The sequence below is a fragment of the Epinephelus fuscoguttatus genome, linkage group LG4, assembly GCF_011397635.1.
Source record: "Epinephelus fuscoguttatus linkage group LG4, E.fuscoguttatus.final_Chr_v1".
NCBI lineage: Eukaryota > Metazoa > Chordata > Actinopteri > Perciformes > Serranidae > Epinephelus > Epinephelus fuscoguttatus.
This window is the reverse complement of record NC_064755.1, coordinates 8,312,766-8,330,152: the sequence shown is the minus strand read 5'-3', so window position 1 is coordinate 8,330,152 and position 17,387 is coordinate 8,312,766. Positions and strand designations below refer to the sequence as shown.

Sequence of the window (17,387 nt, the reverse complement as noted above, 5' to 3'; positions counted from 1 at the left end):
AACACTTGGTTTAAAAGCTTAGACTTGCGTGTATTTCTAATAACAGTTTATTTCTCTATCTCCACAGGCGGAGGAGGGAACTGGGGTAAAGTGACGTACTCTTGCCCTTACTGCTCAAAGAGAGACTTCCACAGCCTGGCGGTGTTGGAGATCCATCTGAAGACCATTCACGCAGACAAGCCGCAGCAGAGCCATACATGTCATCTCTGCCTGGACACTCTGCCAACACTTTACAACCTCAACGAACACGTGCGGAAAGCTCACCGTGGCAGCGGAGGAAACGTAGGCTCAGCAGCAGCTTTTCCCCTGCTGCAGTTCACTAACGTCACAGCATTTCACTGTAACTACTGCCCAGACATGTTTGGAGACATCAACTCTCTGCAAGAACACATCAGAGTGTCACACTGCCTGCCTGGTGGAATTGTGGCGGGATCTACCACATTAGGTATGTTGTCGAAGAGAGCTACTCTTCCAGCAAGGAAAAGTAATTTAAAATGTCAAAGCAGGAGTTTTCATGGCACATTGTTTATAAAGTGTCACTGTATGGTTTTCCTTTGATTAGTATTTGGTTAAGTGGCGCAGTAATCGTTGGATTATCCTAACATGTACATTGCCTTACTGCACCTTAATGTCATTTAAGGCAATCTAACAATGTAACTTATTTCCCCATCCTAGAGGGGAACCATGCCTTCTTCTGCAACCAGTGCTCCATGGGATTCCTGACGGAGTCTTCGCTGACAGAACACATTCAGCAGACACACTGCACCTCGGCTGCAGGGGGTGGAGCTGCATCTGGAGGAGCGGTAGCCAAACTGGAGTCTCCTGTACTACAGGCTGCATCGCAGTCCTTCATGGAGGTGAGAATTAGTCAGGAATAACACTTCAAAAACATTTTTTTTAATCAGAGTTGATAAGAATTTGGTGTGTCTTTACACATGTTCAAGCTATTATTAATCAGTGCTTGAGCTGATGAGTAATAAGCTGGTTTCCATTTAATTAGATGGTTTTCTCTACTCTGTCATGAGCCCAATGAAGCGTTAAATGAAGCATATTGCTCATGTAAATTTAGATGAAAGATCCTTGATAATTTTGTTGTATGAAATACTTTCTGAGCTCAGCCTGCGATTAATGAGTCTACAGTTACTGCGGGTAACAGCTGGTCTGGTCTGTAGTTGATTCAAATCAAATCTTTTATTACCTACTGCTTCCTCGTTCCCAACTTTTATTTAATGCAGATTTGACTGGCAAAATTTCAGACACAGATCCCACAACTCTGTGAATACTCAGTCTATCCTATCTGAACTTGTGAAGTTATGATGATGACTCTCCCTCTCACTTTCTCATCCTCTTACCAAATTAGGGCTTGGCACTATGGAAAAAATTAAATGTGATATTTATTACCAAGTATTTTGATATTGATATTGCAACAATTTAATTAGGCTGACTATTCTCGTTTCACACATTATATACACAACTAGATTTTTGGTAAATAGTGATCAGTAAGGTAGATATATTGACTGAGGTAAAAGCAATTAATGGAAAAGCTAGAACAGTGTGGTAAGGGCAGAAATTAGATCACTTTACTGTAATTCGGCCTTTAAAACCAGGAAAAGAAAACACTTACATATTACAGTTTCCAAAATCAAAGACAGTATCTAGTCTCGTGTCACGATTTCAGTCTAATATCCATATATTGCCCAGCCCTGATTCCATATCTATCCCATCTACTCTGTTACTCTTCAAGAATGAAATAACAGTATTTTTTCAATTGTACAATAATCTTAAAAGAGTAAAGAGTTATTGTTCACGTACAGGTTTACTCCTGCCCTTACTGCACCAATTCTCCTATCTTCGGCTCACTCCTCAAGCTCACCAAGCACATAAAGGAGAACCACAAGAACATCCCGTTGGCTAACAACAAACGGCAGGCAAAGGTTGCCGACCTAAGCCCCGCCTCCTCCGACGTAGAGATCTCCTCCCCGAAACGTCACAGACTGGGAGGGGACTCCACCCCCTCCATGGGGAGTAATGGGGACTACCCGTGCAACCAGTGCGACCTACGATTTTCCAGCTTCGAGGGTTTCCAGGCCCACCTTAAGTCACACCTGGAGATGCTACTGAGGCGCCAGTCCTGCCCCCAGTGCAACAAGGAGGACTTTGAATCCCAGGAGGCATTGCTTCAACACCTGACAGTGCACTACACCACCACGTCGACACAGTATGTGTGTGAGAGCTGCGATAAGCAATTCTCCTCAGTGGATGACCTGCAGAAACACCTGCTGGACATGCACACATTTGTTCTGTACCACTGCACTCTCTGCCAGGAGGTGTTTGACTCCAAGGTCTCCATACAGGTGAATGAGAAAGCCTCCTTCATTTTGGTGTTACTTCTTCTCCTTTTTAAAATTTTCTTTATAAAGAATACTCACAAAAGCGCATGACTTTGTGAGCTATATGGTTTTTAAAATGAATACCTTAGTCAAACAACCATAAAAATTAACCAACTTTGATTGCTTCTTTTTGTCCACCTTCTGCCATTTAGGTGCATTTGGCAGTGAAGCATAGCAATGAGAAGAAGCTGTTTCGCTGCACAGCCTGTGCCTGGGACTTCAGGAAGGAGTCGGATCTTCAGATCCATGTTAAGCATAACCACCTGGGCCAGAGGTCAGGCCTCCCAGGGGGGCTCGGAGCAGGTACAGAATGTCTTTCGAGGGATCATGGGCCAAGTTTCATTAGTGAAGTACATCTGACTATCTGGAAGAAATGCATAGTAATCATGTTGGTGATACTAAATAAGAAGAGAATGTAATAAAGACAAATAAAAGTCAACATTTACCGAAGAAAACCAAACAAGAAACAGAAGAAATAGAAAAAGACCAGAAAATGAAGATCTTGTGTCGGCACAGTGTTTACTTGACAGCAGTCTTGTAGAGTAAAATAAGCTTCAGTCTGCATATCTTAACCTAACTTCTGCCTTGCAGGACTCAAGCCCCGGAAGTGCATCTTCTGTGGTGAGACATTTGGAACAGAGGTGGAGCTCCAGTGCCACATCACCACACACAGCAAGAAGTTCACGTGTCGTTTCTGCGGCAAAGCTTTCCAAGCCATCTCGCTACTAGAGAGACACCTGAGGGAGAAGCACTGCATCTTTGATGGTGGAAACATCACTGGCAATGGAAGTGGTGCAGGGAGCGGTGGGAGTCAAAACGGGACACCCAATGGGCTGGCGCAGTCCTCAAAGCGAGTGGGAGCAAGTGGTGGCAATGGAGGCGCAGGAGGCGTTGAAAGAGCAACTGTGGCGGCGGCTGAGCAGGCTGACCTGCAGAACATGTTGCTGAAGAGCGCAGTTGTGGGAGGAGGAGCCGGACAGGGAGGAGATACAGCCAACAGCCACGAGGCAAGCGGAGGTGAGGAGGAGCTGGACAATTCGGAGCCCATGTACGCCTGTGATATTTGCGGAGCGGCCTACACCATGGAGTCGCTTCTGCAGAACCACCGGCTGCGTGACCACAACATCCGACCGGGAGAAGATGATGCTGGTAAGATCTGTTTTCAATTATCAGCTGCTTGTTTTGAAGGATTTTTGTAATTTCATCTTTTAAAAGGATAATTAGGATCTTTTGAAAGGGTAATGTATGAGTGTATCAGTGTATCACATTCAGCAGATGTCAGACAGCACACCTCTAGTAGTAAGCAGTAAGACACGAAGGCTAAGAGATGTACTGCTGTGGAAGCGTCAGCAACAAAATGTATCTTAGCCACCTAAAAAAAGGTCTGACCTAAAAAATCAACATCAGTTGGAAGTGTACACTATATTTAGAATATTTTCACTTTAACTTAACATCAGACAGAAAGAAAAATACTCTCAATATAGCGTACACTCAAACTGTTACTGATCTTTTTGGTGGAACTCTTTTTTTTTTCTTTTTTTTTTTTTAGTTGGCTAAAATATGTTTTGCTGCTGTCCCCTGTTCACAGCAGTACATTGCTTAGCTTTCATGTTGGCACTCCTTTCACTTGTCCAATCCCAGGGCGTCCCGACATTATCTGTATGTAATACACTGCCTATGGATTGGTACCCCATACAACCCCACTAGAAAAAATTAGAACTAAGCTTTCAATTATAATTTTACAGTTTATACTGTATATAAAATATTTTGATGATGGTAAAAGTAATTTCATATACCAGGTTCTCGAAAGAAGAAGGCAGACTTCATCAAGGGGAACCACAAGTGCAATGTATGCTCCAGAACTTTCTTCTCTGAGAATGGTCTTCGTGAGCACGCCCAGACGCATCGCGGCCCCGCCAAACACTACATGTGTCCGATATGTGGCGAGCGTTTTCCCTCTCTGCTAACCCTCACTGAACACAAGGTACTTTTACATTAACTACTTTCCAGCCTGCATATATATGCAGTCTATATGGCCATGGACATGCCTTTTGAGGTATATATGTCTCTGTATGTAATTTTAAGGTTTATATGTAGGGAACAAAGACATTCAGTGGATACCCTCACAGGTATATCAACAACACAGCCATCTGTGTAGACACACATTTTTTTGGTTCTCTCTTGTGTTACTTTGTTGTTGCTTTCTGTCTGCGTATCTGTCTTTTGATCCTGAAACTTTTTTGGCTGCTTTGAATTTAGAATGTTAAATTGTCCTAAGAGAGGCAATTTGTGCTGCACCACAAAAACATTCAAAAAATGTATTGTGTAATGCAGCTACAGTCAGCTATTATAATAACAGCTTCTATACTTTGACAAAAGGCATTATTACTCTCCACTTTGTACATCATTATGTTCCTACTTTCTGTGTGTATTTCCTCTCTGCAGGTGACCCACAGTAAGAGCCTGGACACAGGTACTTGTCGAATCTGTAAGATGCCCCTGCAGAGTGAGGAGGAGTTTATAGAGCATTGCCAGATGCACCCCGACCTGCGCAACTCCCTCACCGGCTTCCGCTGCGTCGTCTGCATGCAGACCGTCACCTCCACCCTGGAGCTGAAGATCCACGGCACCTTCCACATGCAGAAGCTCTCCACTGGTTCTGCGCTTGGAGGAGCTGGAGGAGGAGGTGGGAATGGAGGAGTCGGAGGAGGGAGCGGTTCAGCTTCTTCATCCCCTAACGGGCAGCTGCAGCAGCATAAGATGTATAAATGCGCCTTCTGCCTCAAGGAGTTCAAGAACAAAGGGGAGCTTGTGAAGCTGGATGTCAACGGCCTGCCTTATGGCCTCTGTGCTGGCTGCATGAGCAGGTTGGTAACCAATTTATGAGCCCTGTGGATAATGGTCTGTGTTGATATAGACACACTTCAGTCCACAATAGATAACAATAGATAACTTAGACTTTAAAACTGAAGCCCCTCTTACACATGTAACATGGAATTGCTGGGTTGAATTGGGGAACTGACTGTTCCTACTATGGACTGAGGATTTTTGAGGCTTGGATTTGCTTGTCCCTATCTATCACAGTTACAGGGTTTAACTGAGATGGGACAAGCAAAAGGAAATTGTTGTTTTGCAGCAGTTTTGATTAATGAAACCAGCTAAACCAAATCAAATGTTCAATCTAATCAGGGGCACAAATGGCCAGAGCCCGAGCCAGGGAGGAGCTGCCACACCTGGGGACACGCAGGGAGAGAAGGCCATGGCTGGGCTGAGGTGTCCAGAGTGTGGGGTAAAGTTCGAAAGCGTGGAGGACTTGGAGAGTCACGTCCAGACAGATCATCCTGAGGTCAGCCCTGAAACCAGCACAGCAGGAAAGAAGTCTGAGGCTTCACCTGCACCTAAGGTGAGACACTAAGACTAAGACAGAAAGACAGAAAGATACATGCTTTTACGGAAACTGTTGGGTAAAGCTTTCTTTAATATTGCGTTTTACTCAGATGAGGATAAAGTTTGGTAATGTGAATAGTTTTGACAAAAAAGTATCTTCTCAAATACTGATAACTAGAATCAGGTTTGCATTTTAAACATTAACATCTCTGTTGTACATTAACAAAACTTTAAAGGACTGAGAGTGCAGCAAAACATGACACAATATATATTACAAGGTCTGTATTTGAAATGAATGTAAATAAGAAAAGTAGCATTTAACAGGTGGAGACATTTCCAGGGGTGTAGGAGACTCAACAATCCTGCTGAACTGTATGTTTGCATGAGTGTTGGGGTGTGTGTGTGTGTGTGTATGTGTGTGTAAGAGAGAGAGAAGTGTCGGTGTGTGCTGCTGCCTTTGTGTCTGTAGCTTGCATACATACGCTTGTGTGTATGTCGGTGTGTGTCAGCTGAGCCCCACTGGGTCCTGCGGCTGGGGCGTGCTGAGGCATTGTGGGAGCTGTTCGCTCTACTTGATATTGACAGTCAGGCTCCCCGGGACTTGCCGCGTGTCTATGTGTGTGAGAGTGTGTACTTGCAAGTGAGCATGTCTGTGTGTGTGTGTGTGTGTGTGTGTGTGTGTGTGTGTGTGTGTGTGTGTGTATGTGTGTGTTAGAGGCAGTTCCCAGGGACCCTCTGTCTTACCTGCACCTTTGTTTCTGCTTAGTCTAACAGCACAAAGCAGACAAAGTAGGATTTCTGAGTGTGTGTGTGTGTGTGTGTAGCAAGCTGAAGCAGCAGAGAGATAGTGGAAGTGGGGCCTTTGTGTATTTTGTATGTGTTTGTGCATGAGTGATCGCTGTGTGCTATGAATGGATAAGCAGAGCCTCTGCTTCTCTGTCTCTTTGTTTCTGTGTCTCTCACCCTTGTTTCTGTGGCTCTTTTTGCATCCCTTTCTTCCTCTCTTGTCCTCTTTTCTTCTACACTCGTTCCCTCTGTTTCTGTCTTATTTCTTCTTCTTCCCTTAATCTTTTTCCTGTTCACTACCTCCTTTATTAATTGCTGTCTGTCTTTTTCTGCAGAGGTCTTATTCTGCGTGTGTGTGCATGTGTGTGTCTGCATACTTAGTCCGCCTTTCACCAAGTCTCCGTTGGACTTTCAGTGTTGCTTGATTAGTGTGAGACTATGTTGGGTTCTCATGCGTTGCATATTGAGGGTTGAGAGCAAAAAAGGAAAGAGTGCAATTCAATTTTTCATATACATTTTCTTATGCTTGGTTGTTACTATGACTACAATATGCTTTTCTAATCAACAAAAATAATTTAAGAGGTCTACATTTGTCTATAAAAGACTTTTTTCCCCCAAAAAATGGTAAACATTGCTTTATTTTTCGTAATGAAATGTGATATTACTTTCCTGATTTCATAGTATAGTCTTAATGTGTTTTTATTTTCACATGAAATAATGTTTTTTGGTGTTTCTGTGTTTTTATCTTACAGAAAAAGACCTACCAGTGTATTAAATGCCAAATGACGTTTGAGACAGAAAGGGAGATCCAGATTCATGTCGCCAATCACATGATCGGTGAGTGAGGCGCAGCTCTTCCACTCTGTTTGTGTTATATTCTGAAGTGTTTGTGTGAGTGAGTGTGAGTCTGCTCTGATATTGCATTTCTGTGAATGTCTCGTCTCCTTTTTTTTTCTTATGGTTGAACAACACAACTATTGCAACTGTGTTCTTCCCACACCTTTTACATTTCAAACACAAGCAGACGCAGCTGTTAACTAGAGCAAGACACTCACAGACACACACAGAGATGGAAGACAGACAGGTGAAATGAAGAGCTCTTTTTGACTTGTTGTCTGCCTGGACCAGCTGTTGTGCAATTTACCACTTGGCTACACCTCTGAGGGTTGGAAAACTAGATTTAGAAAACAGTCGACATTACAGATAAAACTTTATACACTGAATGTAAACAAAAGAAACCTTTTAGGAGCTAAAGCGACAAGTTACATCTGATCACTCCCAATGTAACACATGGCTATTCATTACTTAATGTGAGTGTTATAGCTTGGCCTGGATGGAGTTAAACACGTCATAGCATGTGATGCTCTGATGCTGTTTCAGGTGTGGTGAGTTGACACTGAGGAGACTTGAAATTACCCATCATTTTAATATAGGTAGATAAAGCCGTGTACCATGTAGCACTGTTGTATTGTGGTTATTGCCATTGTACTGGATTCATAGGAGTGAGGTTGTAGGAGTATGACTAAAGACATATTTTGTTGGGCTGTAACAGTTCGGGATTCCATATCAAATCATCACAGTAATGGGGTCACGGTTCGGTGCACTCACCTACACACAGAATACACGTGTATGTAGACTTATGGATGTACCATGGAACCAAAGTTCACAAGCGCAAGTTCCACCTGGAGACTTTTAGCTGTAGCCTACACTGTTAGTAACATATGCTTACGTTAGCACAACATGCACTTTGACATGCGACTCAGTCACTTTATGGTAAGTGCAAATGAAACACCGGCTCTGCCTGACGGTGTTTTGGCATTGCTCCAGAGTTGTAGGGTATGTGAACAGAAAACACATCCAACATACTTATGCTCATTCAACGGCATCACTGAGATGTGCGAATTACTGAGATGATACATTTTTGGGTGCTTTGCATACTAAAATATAGCTATGGAGAAACTCTGTTTAACACTTTTCCTAATGCACAAGTTTTATTTTTTCATTGCAGGATGGGTTTTGGTATTTTAAATTTCATATCAAAAGAGATGCTTTTCAGTTTTATAGCCTGTTGTGGCCTTTTACGTCTTGGGAGAGTATTTGTTCTGTGTTGGTGCCGTGTAATGCAGAAGTGTTTGAAATTTCCTTACCTTTTGTAGTGAGAATTGTTATCAAAGTTGACAGTGGACAAAATGCCCTCGGTCCCCAACAAGAGGATTTTGTCTGTCTTAAACACTTGCGCTACTGTCTGTTCAAGATAAATCAAACAGACATATGCTTATGCATTTGGATTTTATTTTTCGTTGCACTGAACTCGCACCACACCATGATCTCTGTGTGCCATTACACTGCCAACATTTTGTAATACAGGATGTTATACAAAATGTTTTATTTGTGCTCTCAGGCTACAGTCATATGATTCCTGTTGTAATTACAGGTATAAAGAGTGCCTAATACGTAAGCATTGGAATTGTCTACAAAGGATGAAAAGCAGCAGAAAAAAAAACAGAACAGGCACTGCGGTAGTGAACATGTGCAAGTTTCATTTATTTATTTTTTATATTTCCTGAAGTCATTGTTTCTCAAACGCTCCTTGTTACATGTCGACACATTCTGACCAGAAAAATCTGCACCTTACAAGGCTTTTTAAAAAATCTTAGTTACAATGACCTGAAAGTATTTTTGTGTGTAGACGAGTGTAGACAAGGTAAAGAAAAATATACATTTCCAAAAATATCTGTATATGTGTAGACAGGGCTTAAGACAAAAAAACATTGACATCACCTGATAATACAGTTGAACTCCTGGAACGATGTAGTGCATGACCAAAAACAAATGCATTACAATGTATGTTCCAATATGTATGACAAAGACATTGCAGCATACACGTATTCATTTTTATTCATCTGGCCAGCTGGTTTTGCATGAAACAGAATAATTAGGAGACAGCCAGAGCCACAGTAGTGAGGTAAGCTTCATCATTTTGGGCCCATTATCGCCTCTTAAGGGCTCAGAAAAGGTTATATGAAATTGTTTGTGAGTGCACCTATTATAAGTTGAGTGTGTGTGAGTGTGTGTGAGTGTGTGTGTGTGTGTGTGTGTGTTTAACTTAAAACTACCTCTGTAGTTAGGAGTCTATGTTCTTTTATGAGCTTCCCCTGTGACAGTTTTTTTCTGCTTGCTACTAATTTGCTGCCTTAGCATCTCTGTCGTCATGGAGATTAACGAGGTGGACCTGCGAGTTGTTCTGGGGAACAAACGCTCTGCACCCCCCACCCCACCCTCAGCCCCTCTTGCCAGACATGACAGGCAATCCCAGAGACACCGATGTACTCTGAGGTGTGTGTGTATGAAACTGAGGTAGAGAGACTGTGTGGGTGTATGTGTGTGTGTGTGAGTGCTGACATCGCTCTGAGTCGTCTAGTAATGTCTGGAGACGTTAGGAGAGAGAGAGAGTTGAAACAGAAGTACAGCTGGAGTAACTTTTACCTCCTTCCCCCATAGACCATGCACACACACACACTCCCACACATCGTCATACACTCTCAGTCTCACACACACAATCACAGATTCACAGATACAGGGACAAACTCTCCCACACATGCACACATGAAAGAACACACACTAAGTATAGTTTCTACCATCTTTTACCTACTGTTCCTCTCTGTCTCTGTGCTTCGCTCTTCACTGCGTTGTGGAAACAATTCCCTTTCATTCTTCCCTTTTCTTTCCTTCTCGTGTCCCTCCAACCTTCTCGTTTCCCTGCTTCCTACCTTTTTTGATCTCCTTCCACATCTTGCATCTCACCTCCGTTCCTCCACCCCGAGAACCCTGCCAGTCATTCTGCCATTTCTCCCAGTGTCATCTCGTTTCGCCTCCCTGTCTGATAGATCCTCATTCTATTTTGCTTCTGTCTCACACTCTGTCTTTTTCTCGTTTTCCTGGATCCCCCCCCACACACACACACACACACGCGCGCGCATCCGCACACAGTGGTGGCACTTTTGGGTTAATTAACGTGCTAATTGTGTGAAAACCTAGCACAGATTAATTATGAAATTGAGGCAGATTATTTTTAAGAGCTTGCCCAGTTCCTATTATTAACATTTCCTACAACTCTACCCACCCCCACACCAGGAAGACAGGAGAAAATACTTCAGAGAAAGGTCTTTATTTGGTGTAAAAGCATTGGTGGTTGGAAAATCACAAGATCAAAAAGAAGATGTTCATTTATCTAGCATCTTTCATTTCTCTCTTTGAATGCAGGCCTTTCATTTTCTTAAACTGTTCTTTTCTCGATTAAACGTGTCTTCTGTCACAAATGCTCAGTCATGAAGCTCAGAAGTTTAATGTCTCTGTTAAACTGTATTTAATATGATTAAACCAAATGTAGTCGGTGTCAGCTGGCTGACGATTTGGATATGGTGTTTCTGGGTACAAGACAAGGTCCTATCAGAGGCACAATATGTGCTGGTGTGAAAGTGTTATCTCTCTACTCTTTCCTTCTGCTCATACAGTTCTCAAACTCTCCTTAATCCTCTTTTTAATTTGACAACACCCCCCTTTATCACCTTTGGGAAGGTGTCACAGCCTGTCTCATCAGGACACATGCACACGTTATCATCAGCTCTGACTCACATTCAATAACTCTACCACTGGTAGGTGTGCTTGTGCCACTTCTGATATTCTCACATGATTCAGTGAAATACCCTAAGGCATTAGACTACCTCTCTGCCTGTCTGCCTGTCTGGATGTCACTGAAAAATGTACACGAAGAATAAAATCCAAAAAAAACCATTAAATGTGAAGAGGTTTGCCTGCCTCCCATCCAGTCAATGACCACGACATGTTTCAACTGGTTGAGAGAGCAGTGAGGAGGGAGTTTGCTATTGGCTTATCGAGTCCAGTAATGTGATTGTCACATTGCTCCATGGGTAATACATGGAGCACCCCACGGTCCTGTTAATTATGCTGTCAGGAAGAGAAAGAGAGACAGCATTCAGGCAGGTAGAGGAAGAGAGGGTCAAAGTGAGAAGTCTAGAGAGGAATCCGTGTAGCGCTGAGGAGGAATCATAACAAGCATCACTGCTCAGCACATTTTTCACCAAAACATAGTTACTATTTATCGCTTATAATTTGTGTCAAAGGCAGTATTATTGTTACCTACTTGGAGCAGTTGTTTATTTTAATTTACCATTTTTGTTACTTTTCTATTTTACTCCTAAGTGATTTATCTCCACATTTAATAAAATAAAAGCCCTATGATATATTCAGGCACCATTTTTCCAACCTGCCAGCAGCAGTTATTTTTAGAAATGGCGCAAGTGGCACTCTCTGAATGTCTTTTCATGAATGTCTGGATGCTTGCTCATGAGCTAACAGAATAAGAATGATATAGAATGATAGAATAACAGAATAACAAATAACAAATCACGTTAATTTACCATGTTCAAAATAAAATCCAAATCAAACTCAAAGGGGATCTATTATGCTTTCCATATTTTTGACATATATACAGTGAAGGAGGTTTGTTCAGTTTAAAAGCTTTGTTTAAAAGCTTTTATTGGATATTTTTCACTGTACAACGTGTTGCTATACACCGCTACATTAACTCTCCAGCTGCAAGTACAGTGCTAACCTCCATACAGCTACATGCTAATGTCAGGGAAACATGTAATGTTGGTCACTGATGTTGCAGATTTATCTATGATTTCATATCATATTTCTGCTGGAACATGTCTGGTCATATTTAGAAGCTTGAATTGGGGAAATTTCACTGTAAAAAGTGCCGCTATACACCATTACAGTCATTCTTGGCTGCACTGAAGGTGCAGAGATGCTCAGATACAGAGGACCTGGAAACACTGACCAATCAGAGCAGACTGGGTTTTTGCAGACGGGGGGCTTTAAGAGTTGGGTGCTAGACGGGGCATCTCAGACAGAGGGTGAATACAGGTGTTCAAGCACAAACAGTATTAGGAAAAAGTGTTTTTTGACCATGTAAGCATGTAAACATATTTTAGTAGAAACCTTAAATACAAGTATGAATCTGGTCGTCTATAAATCCTAATGTCTGCCACATTGACTGTATGGTGTGACATTAATAGCATAGAAATCACTTCTAATTATTATATTATATTCAACTGAAAGTCTGCACTACACACACGTTAAAGACTTAACATTTAAATAGAAGACCATAATGCTGCTGTATGCCACTGTTTGCCAGGCCAGTTTCTGCTTTACTGTGATGGTATAGTCACAACCAGTGTGTGTTCCTGCTAGCCTTGGCTCCAACACAGCACACAAGTTAATTAAAACACCATGTGGTCAATGTTCTGCTCTGGAGGCAGACATGGAGAGAGGAAGAGACTGAGAGAAGAGAAGAAAGATAGGAGAGAAAGAGAAATCATGCAAAAAGGTTGAAGGGGTACAAGGAAATGAACAGTTGAATATCTGTCCCTGTTGGCTTGTTCACCATTTTGGCAGATTTTGCCTACACTGGCTCTGAATCTATTACATGGCTTTACAAGGTGTTGTCATGTAATGCCAGGCAGCACTTATCTGTAGGCAGTCTGTACTGCTCTGTGCTTATACAGTGTTGTGCTTGTGGTCAGTTAATGATGATGTGGCTTGGCTGAAGCTAAGTAGCTAACGCTAACTTGAATTGATCTCCAGTATTGACTTTTCCTGGCTTGTTGCTTCAACATGTACACATGTCACATTTTAATTGAATAATGCTGGTACACTGGTAGTGCCCATACTTCACATTTTTAAACACACACATACATGCACGCACATTCACTGACACACAGCCTCAGTCCATCTCCCACACACTGAGGAGAAAAAGAGAGAGAGAAATGGAGTTATCCATTTTTGCCTCGGGTACCAGCTTGCCATTTGAGAATTTTTTTTTGGTGCTTTTGTGTGTGAGACAAAAGCCTAAGGGCAAGTACAGTACACATCCTGTATGTGCATGTAAATACAATGTAATATGAAGAAATTACATTTAAAAAATCCATAAATTATAACATGTATTTTATGGAATAGTATGTGTAGTTATACATGTTTTTGGTTTGTTTTTTACTAACAGTGAATAGTTAGCGGTCGGCTTCTACTCTGTGTGTGTGTGTGTGTGTGTGTGTGTGTACAAAGAAAAATTCAGTCTTTCCAGATTTTTGTAGCGTGTCTGGTGTGTGTTCTTGTGTGTGGGTTGGGGGCATATCCCACCTGTATGTGTGCGTGTATTTGTGTGTGTGTGAGTGTGTGTGTGTATGTGTATGTGTGTGTGATCACAGAGCTGTGTGCATTTGCTTTTTCTAGCCCCCAACACTGCTGAGGAGGTGGGAAGGGGAGGGAGGGCTTGAAGAAGTGGAGATGAGAAGAGAATGTAGAAAGTATTTATTTGTGTTTTTGGCTGGGCACACTTGGGGGGGAGGGACTCCATGGAAGGAGAAGATGCGAGGGGGGTTAGCGGAGAGATGAGAGACGACAGAAAAAAAGAGAAAGAGGCAGAGCTGAGGGTGGTGGAGGGCGGCACTGAAGAAGAAGGATGACAGTAAACTTCAGGGTTTTTATCTCTGCATGTGGAGCTGCCCAGTCAGATCAGCTAAATTGACATTAAAAAAAGAAAACAGCACCACACTCATGTCTGTGTGTCTGCGGCCCAATTAAATGATTCTTTCTGGGTTAAGCTTACATCACCTGCACCATCCAAATTTATATCGTTTGCTTTCAGATAACCCCATACCACTCTATTTCATCATCCCAAGCAAGATCATGAAGGATTGCAAGTGTTCCCTATTTTATAATGTGTGGTTTAGTTATCTAGAATGCCTCAATGTGTGTTTTTTTTCTGTGTATCCTTTCTGTCCCCTCCTCTTATTGCATGTACATGTGTATTTGTTTGTGTGTGTATGTGTGCGTGTCTCCTTGGACCACACCGCAGCGATTTTTGGCAGGCTTTATTGTTTTCTGCTGTGCAGCTGCACATCATGAAGAACTTCCCTCCCTGTGTGATAGTGTGAGGTGAAGACGCGATTCTGTGTGCAACTAAACATGCAAGTGTGTGTGTGTGTGTGTGTGTGTGTGTGTGTGTGTGTTAATATAGTATGTTAGCCTGTAAGGAATCAAAAAGCCAATTTCCCCCAAAATAGTCCTACCTGTCCCTGTTGAGTTGTTGCCTACAGATCTGGTTAAACATGTGCAGTGGTATAATAGCAAATAAAAAGCAGGTGAACTGAGACATCCAGTGTGTGACTTTATAGCAAACCACCACTATATAATAATCTGGTATACCTTGCTAAGAAACTAATGCAAGATGACAGGATGATAATGTGAATTCCGACTAGGAACTATTTAATGTTGACACATGCACCTTGAAAGGGTGACGACTACAGTAATGAGAATGTTCTCACTTTATGAAGGTATCCTCCTTTTGAAAGTCTGCAACTCAAAATGGAGTCTTTGTGAGGACCACACGCAGACACACACACAGAGACACACACACACACACACACATACACTCATCCCTGAATAAGGTCCTTGACAGCATGTTCTGAGTGTTGCATGCAGCCACTAATGCTTTACTAATCACCTCAGTCTACATTTCACAGCGTGAGACCTCACTTCTCAAACACATGTAGACGCACACACTCACTTGCTTTTTTCTCTCTCACACACACATAAACATCCTTATTATGTGTGTCTGCACCAAACATGCACTGTGTGTGAGCACAAAGAGCCACACACAGCACGCTCTCTCCCCTTTCCATTGGTCCTAATCAGGGACCTATCTCCAATAGGGGCAAGGCCACTTGGCCTACAGCGGGGCTTTTTGTTTTGACAGCACAAAGGCCACATGGCAGGGCAGCAAGGCCATAAATTCTAAAAAGTGATTCTGATTTCACTTTAATAGATTCATTTCTAAAGCATCAATACCTTTTTAAAAAAAACAGTGTAACACTTCTAGAGAAATAGAAACACAAAAGGATAAATTATTTGTGAACAAACTGGCTACAAATCAATGTACTTGGTAAATATATTGTTATAATGAGATTTACAAAGGCTATCTACTTTTATGAGGGCTTATTTTTATAATCACATCGTTTTTGCTGGGTTGTTGTGCTGTCACCAAAGAAGGTCGGTAATGCGCCTGTGCAATTCTCACAATTCAACACTGAATGCTTTCTAGTGAGGTAGATGATATTTGTATATGGTGTCTTTAATTTTTATCACATCTTACAGCTTTTGTATGAGACATACATTTTGTCATGTATCAGATTTATTTATGGGCTTGTTCCCTATGGAACAAGAGTCTATAACATTAGGTTTTTACATGACATTTGATAGCACCTCACAATTAACATTCTAAATTAAACACAGAGTTAGGCAGGTGATGATGGAAGTAGCGAGTGTGCCATCTCGCCTCCTTCACATCTCTGTTAAGGGTTGCACATGTGCAGCACTGATGTACACATTGAATAGCAATAGTACTGTCACCTTTCTCAATCCCGTCAGAAACTTCAAAGTTTTTTTCACACTTGCATTTTTATTGGTCACAATGAAATGTGTTGGTTACATTATTGTTGACCAGTCAAGTATATGCACTAACATTCCATGTTTGGGGCAGACTTGACGAGAGGGCAGAGAGGCAGGGTGGGGAAATTGAAAAACGGGCAGAGAGCGGGGCACTGAAGCTACAGTAGCCGATGGGCATATGATTTTCAGAAAGGTATTAAGGCCAGACAGAGGGCCATGGCCATCATGACCGCTGGTGAAATTCCTGCCCTATTACTGATTGTGACCCTTACTTTCTTTTGACACCATATACCAGGGGTCGGTAACCTTGGGCACACGTGCCACCATTCACAAGCTTTTGCTAAACCAGAGGCGCACTAGCAGTAAGTATGCAATGGAGTTTTTTTTATTTTGTTATTTTAAATGTTCAAGTAGAGGGTTTCCCACACATTCATTTACTTGTGGCGACCCATCGTAAAAACAACATCTGCTGCCATGTATTGACTTCCCATTTTTGGAGTTGGACCGTTCACTGGCAGCTGTGTTAGAATATATGGAGCCTACCGTTTGGTTAATCATAGTACGTGTACTCTGGTCAGCAACAGAACACCAGGGGCCGTGAAAGTGTAACTTAACCATACATTACACTGGGTCTAAAAGTTTTCTTTCAGTCACAAACAGTTGCTCCTCTCATCCATTGATCAGCACCAATCGGATCAACTGATCAATTATCCACCCCGCGAGTCAAACTCCACAAACCGCTGGCAAGGAAACAAGGAACTCATGAAAAGTTTTGCACGGCATGTATGGATTACGGATCTCCAAATAAGAAGCAGATTTATTTCTGATCAGACAAAGAAAAGACAGCAGTTAGCAGCAAAATTTTCCCCTGGGATGGCATAGCCAAAGCTTTTATGGAGCATTTTGAGGAGCGAGGCATGGCATTATATTGCTATGGCACACTGATTAACAACAAATTTCAAAATGGCAATTCATATCAAAGACGTTGCTGACCCCCACTGTACACTATTCTATCTGTCTTTCTCTCTGTGCTAACAGCTTTGGTAAAATTTCCCGCCCCAACCCTTACTTTCCATCCCTCTTTCTCCTACTCCCCTCCCTCCATTTCCTTTTCTTTACCTCTTTTCTGTCCATCACCGCAGCCTTTAGCTGCAACAGTATTAAGAAGTCAGCTTTAAGCCTTAATTATACGTCTGTGTCAAGGTGTCACTCTAGTCATGCTGTAGCTGCTGAGAGTGTAGGTAGCATTTTATAATTTTACATACTGTAGGCCATACCAGCAAAACAAAA

General features: G+C 42.1%; 1 protein-coding gene across 1 annotated transcript in view; it reads left to right on the top strand.

Annotated features, from left to right (window-relative positions):
- znf423 (zinc finger protein 423) overlaps positions 1-17,387 on the top strand; it is a 183,281-nt gene that overhangs the window by 88,038 nt on the left and 77,856 nt on the right. Inside the window, exons 10-18 of the mRNA XM_049575066.1 lie at positions 68-445; positions 676-857; positions 1,815-2,354; positions 2,543-2,693; positions 2,982-3,539; positions 4,190-4,374; positions 4,836-5,257; positions 5,580-5,793; positions 7,316-7,400. Of these exons, the coding sequence (XP_049431023.1) occupies positions 68-445; positions 676-857; positions 1,815-2,354; positions 2,543-2,693; positions 2,982-3,539; positions 4,190-4,374; positions 4,836-5,257; positions 5,580-5,793; positions 7,316-7,400 (2,715 nt within the window). The remainder of the gene's footprint in view (positions 1-67; positions 446-675; positions 858-1,814; positions 2,355-2,542; positions 2,694-2,981; positions 3,540-4,189; positions 4,375-4,835; positions 5,258-5,579; positions 5,794-7,315; positions 7,401-17,387) is intronic.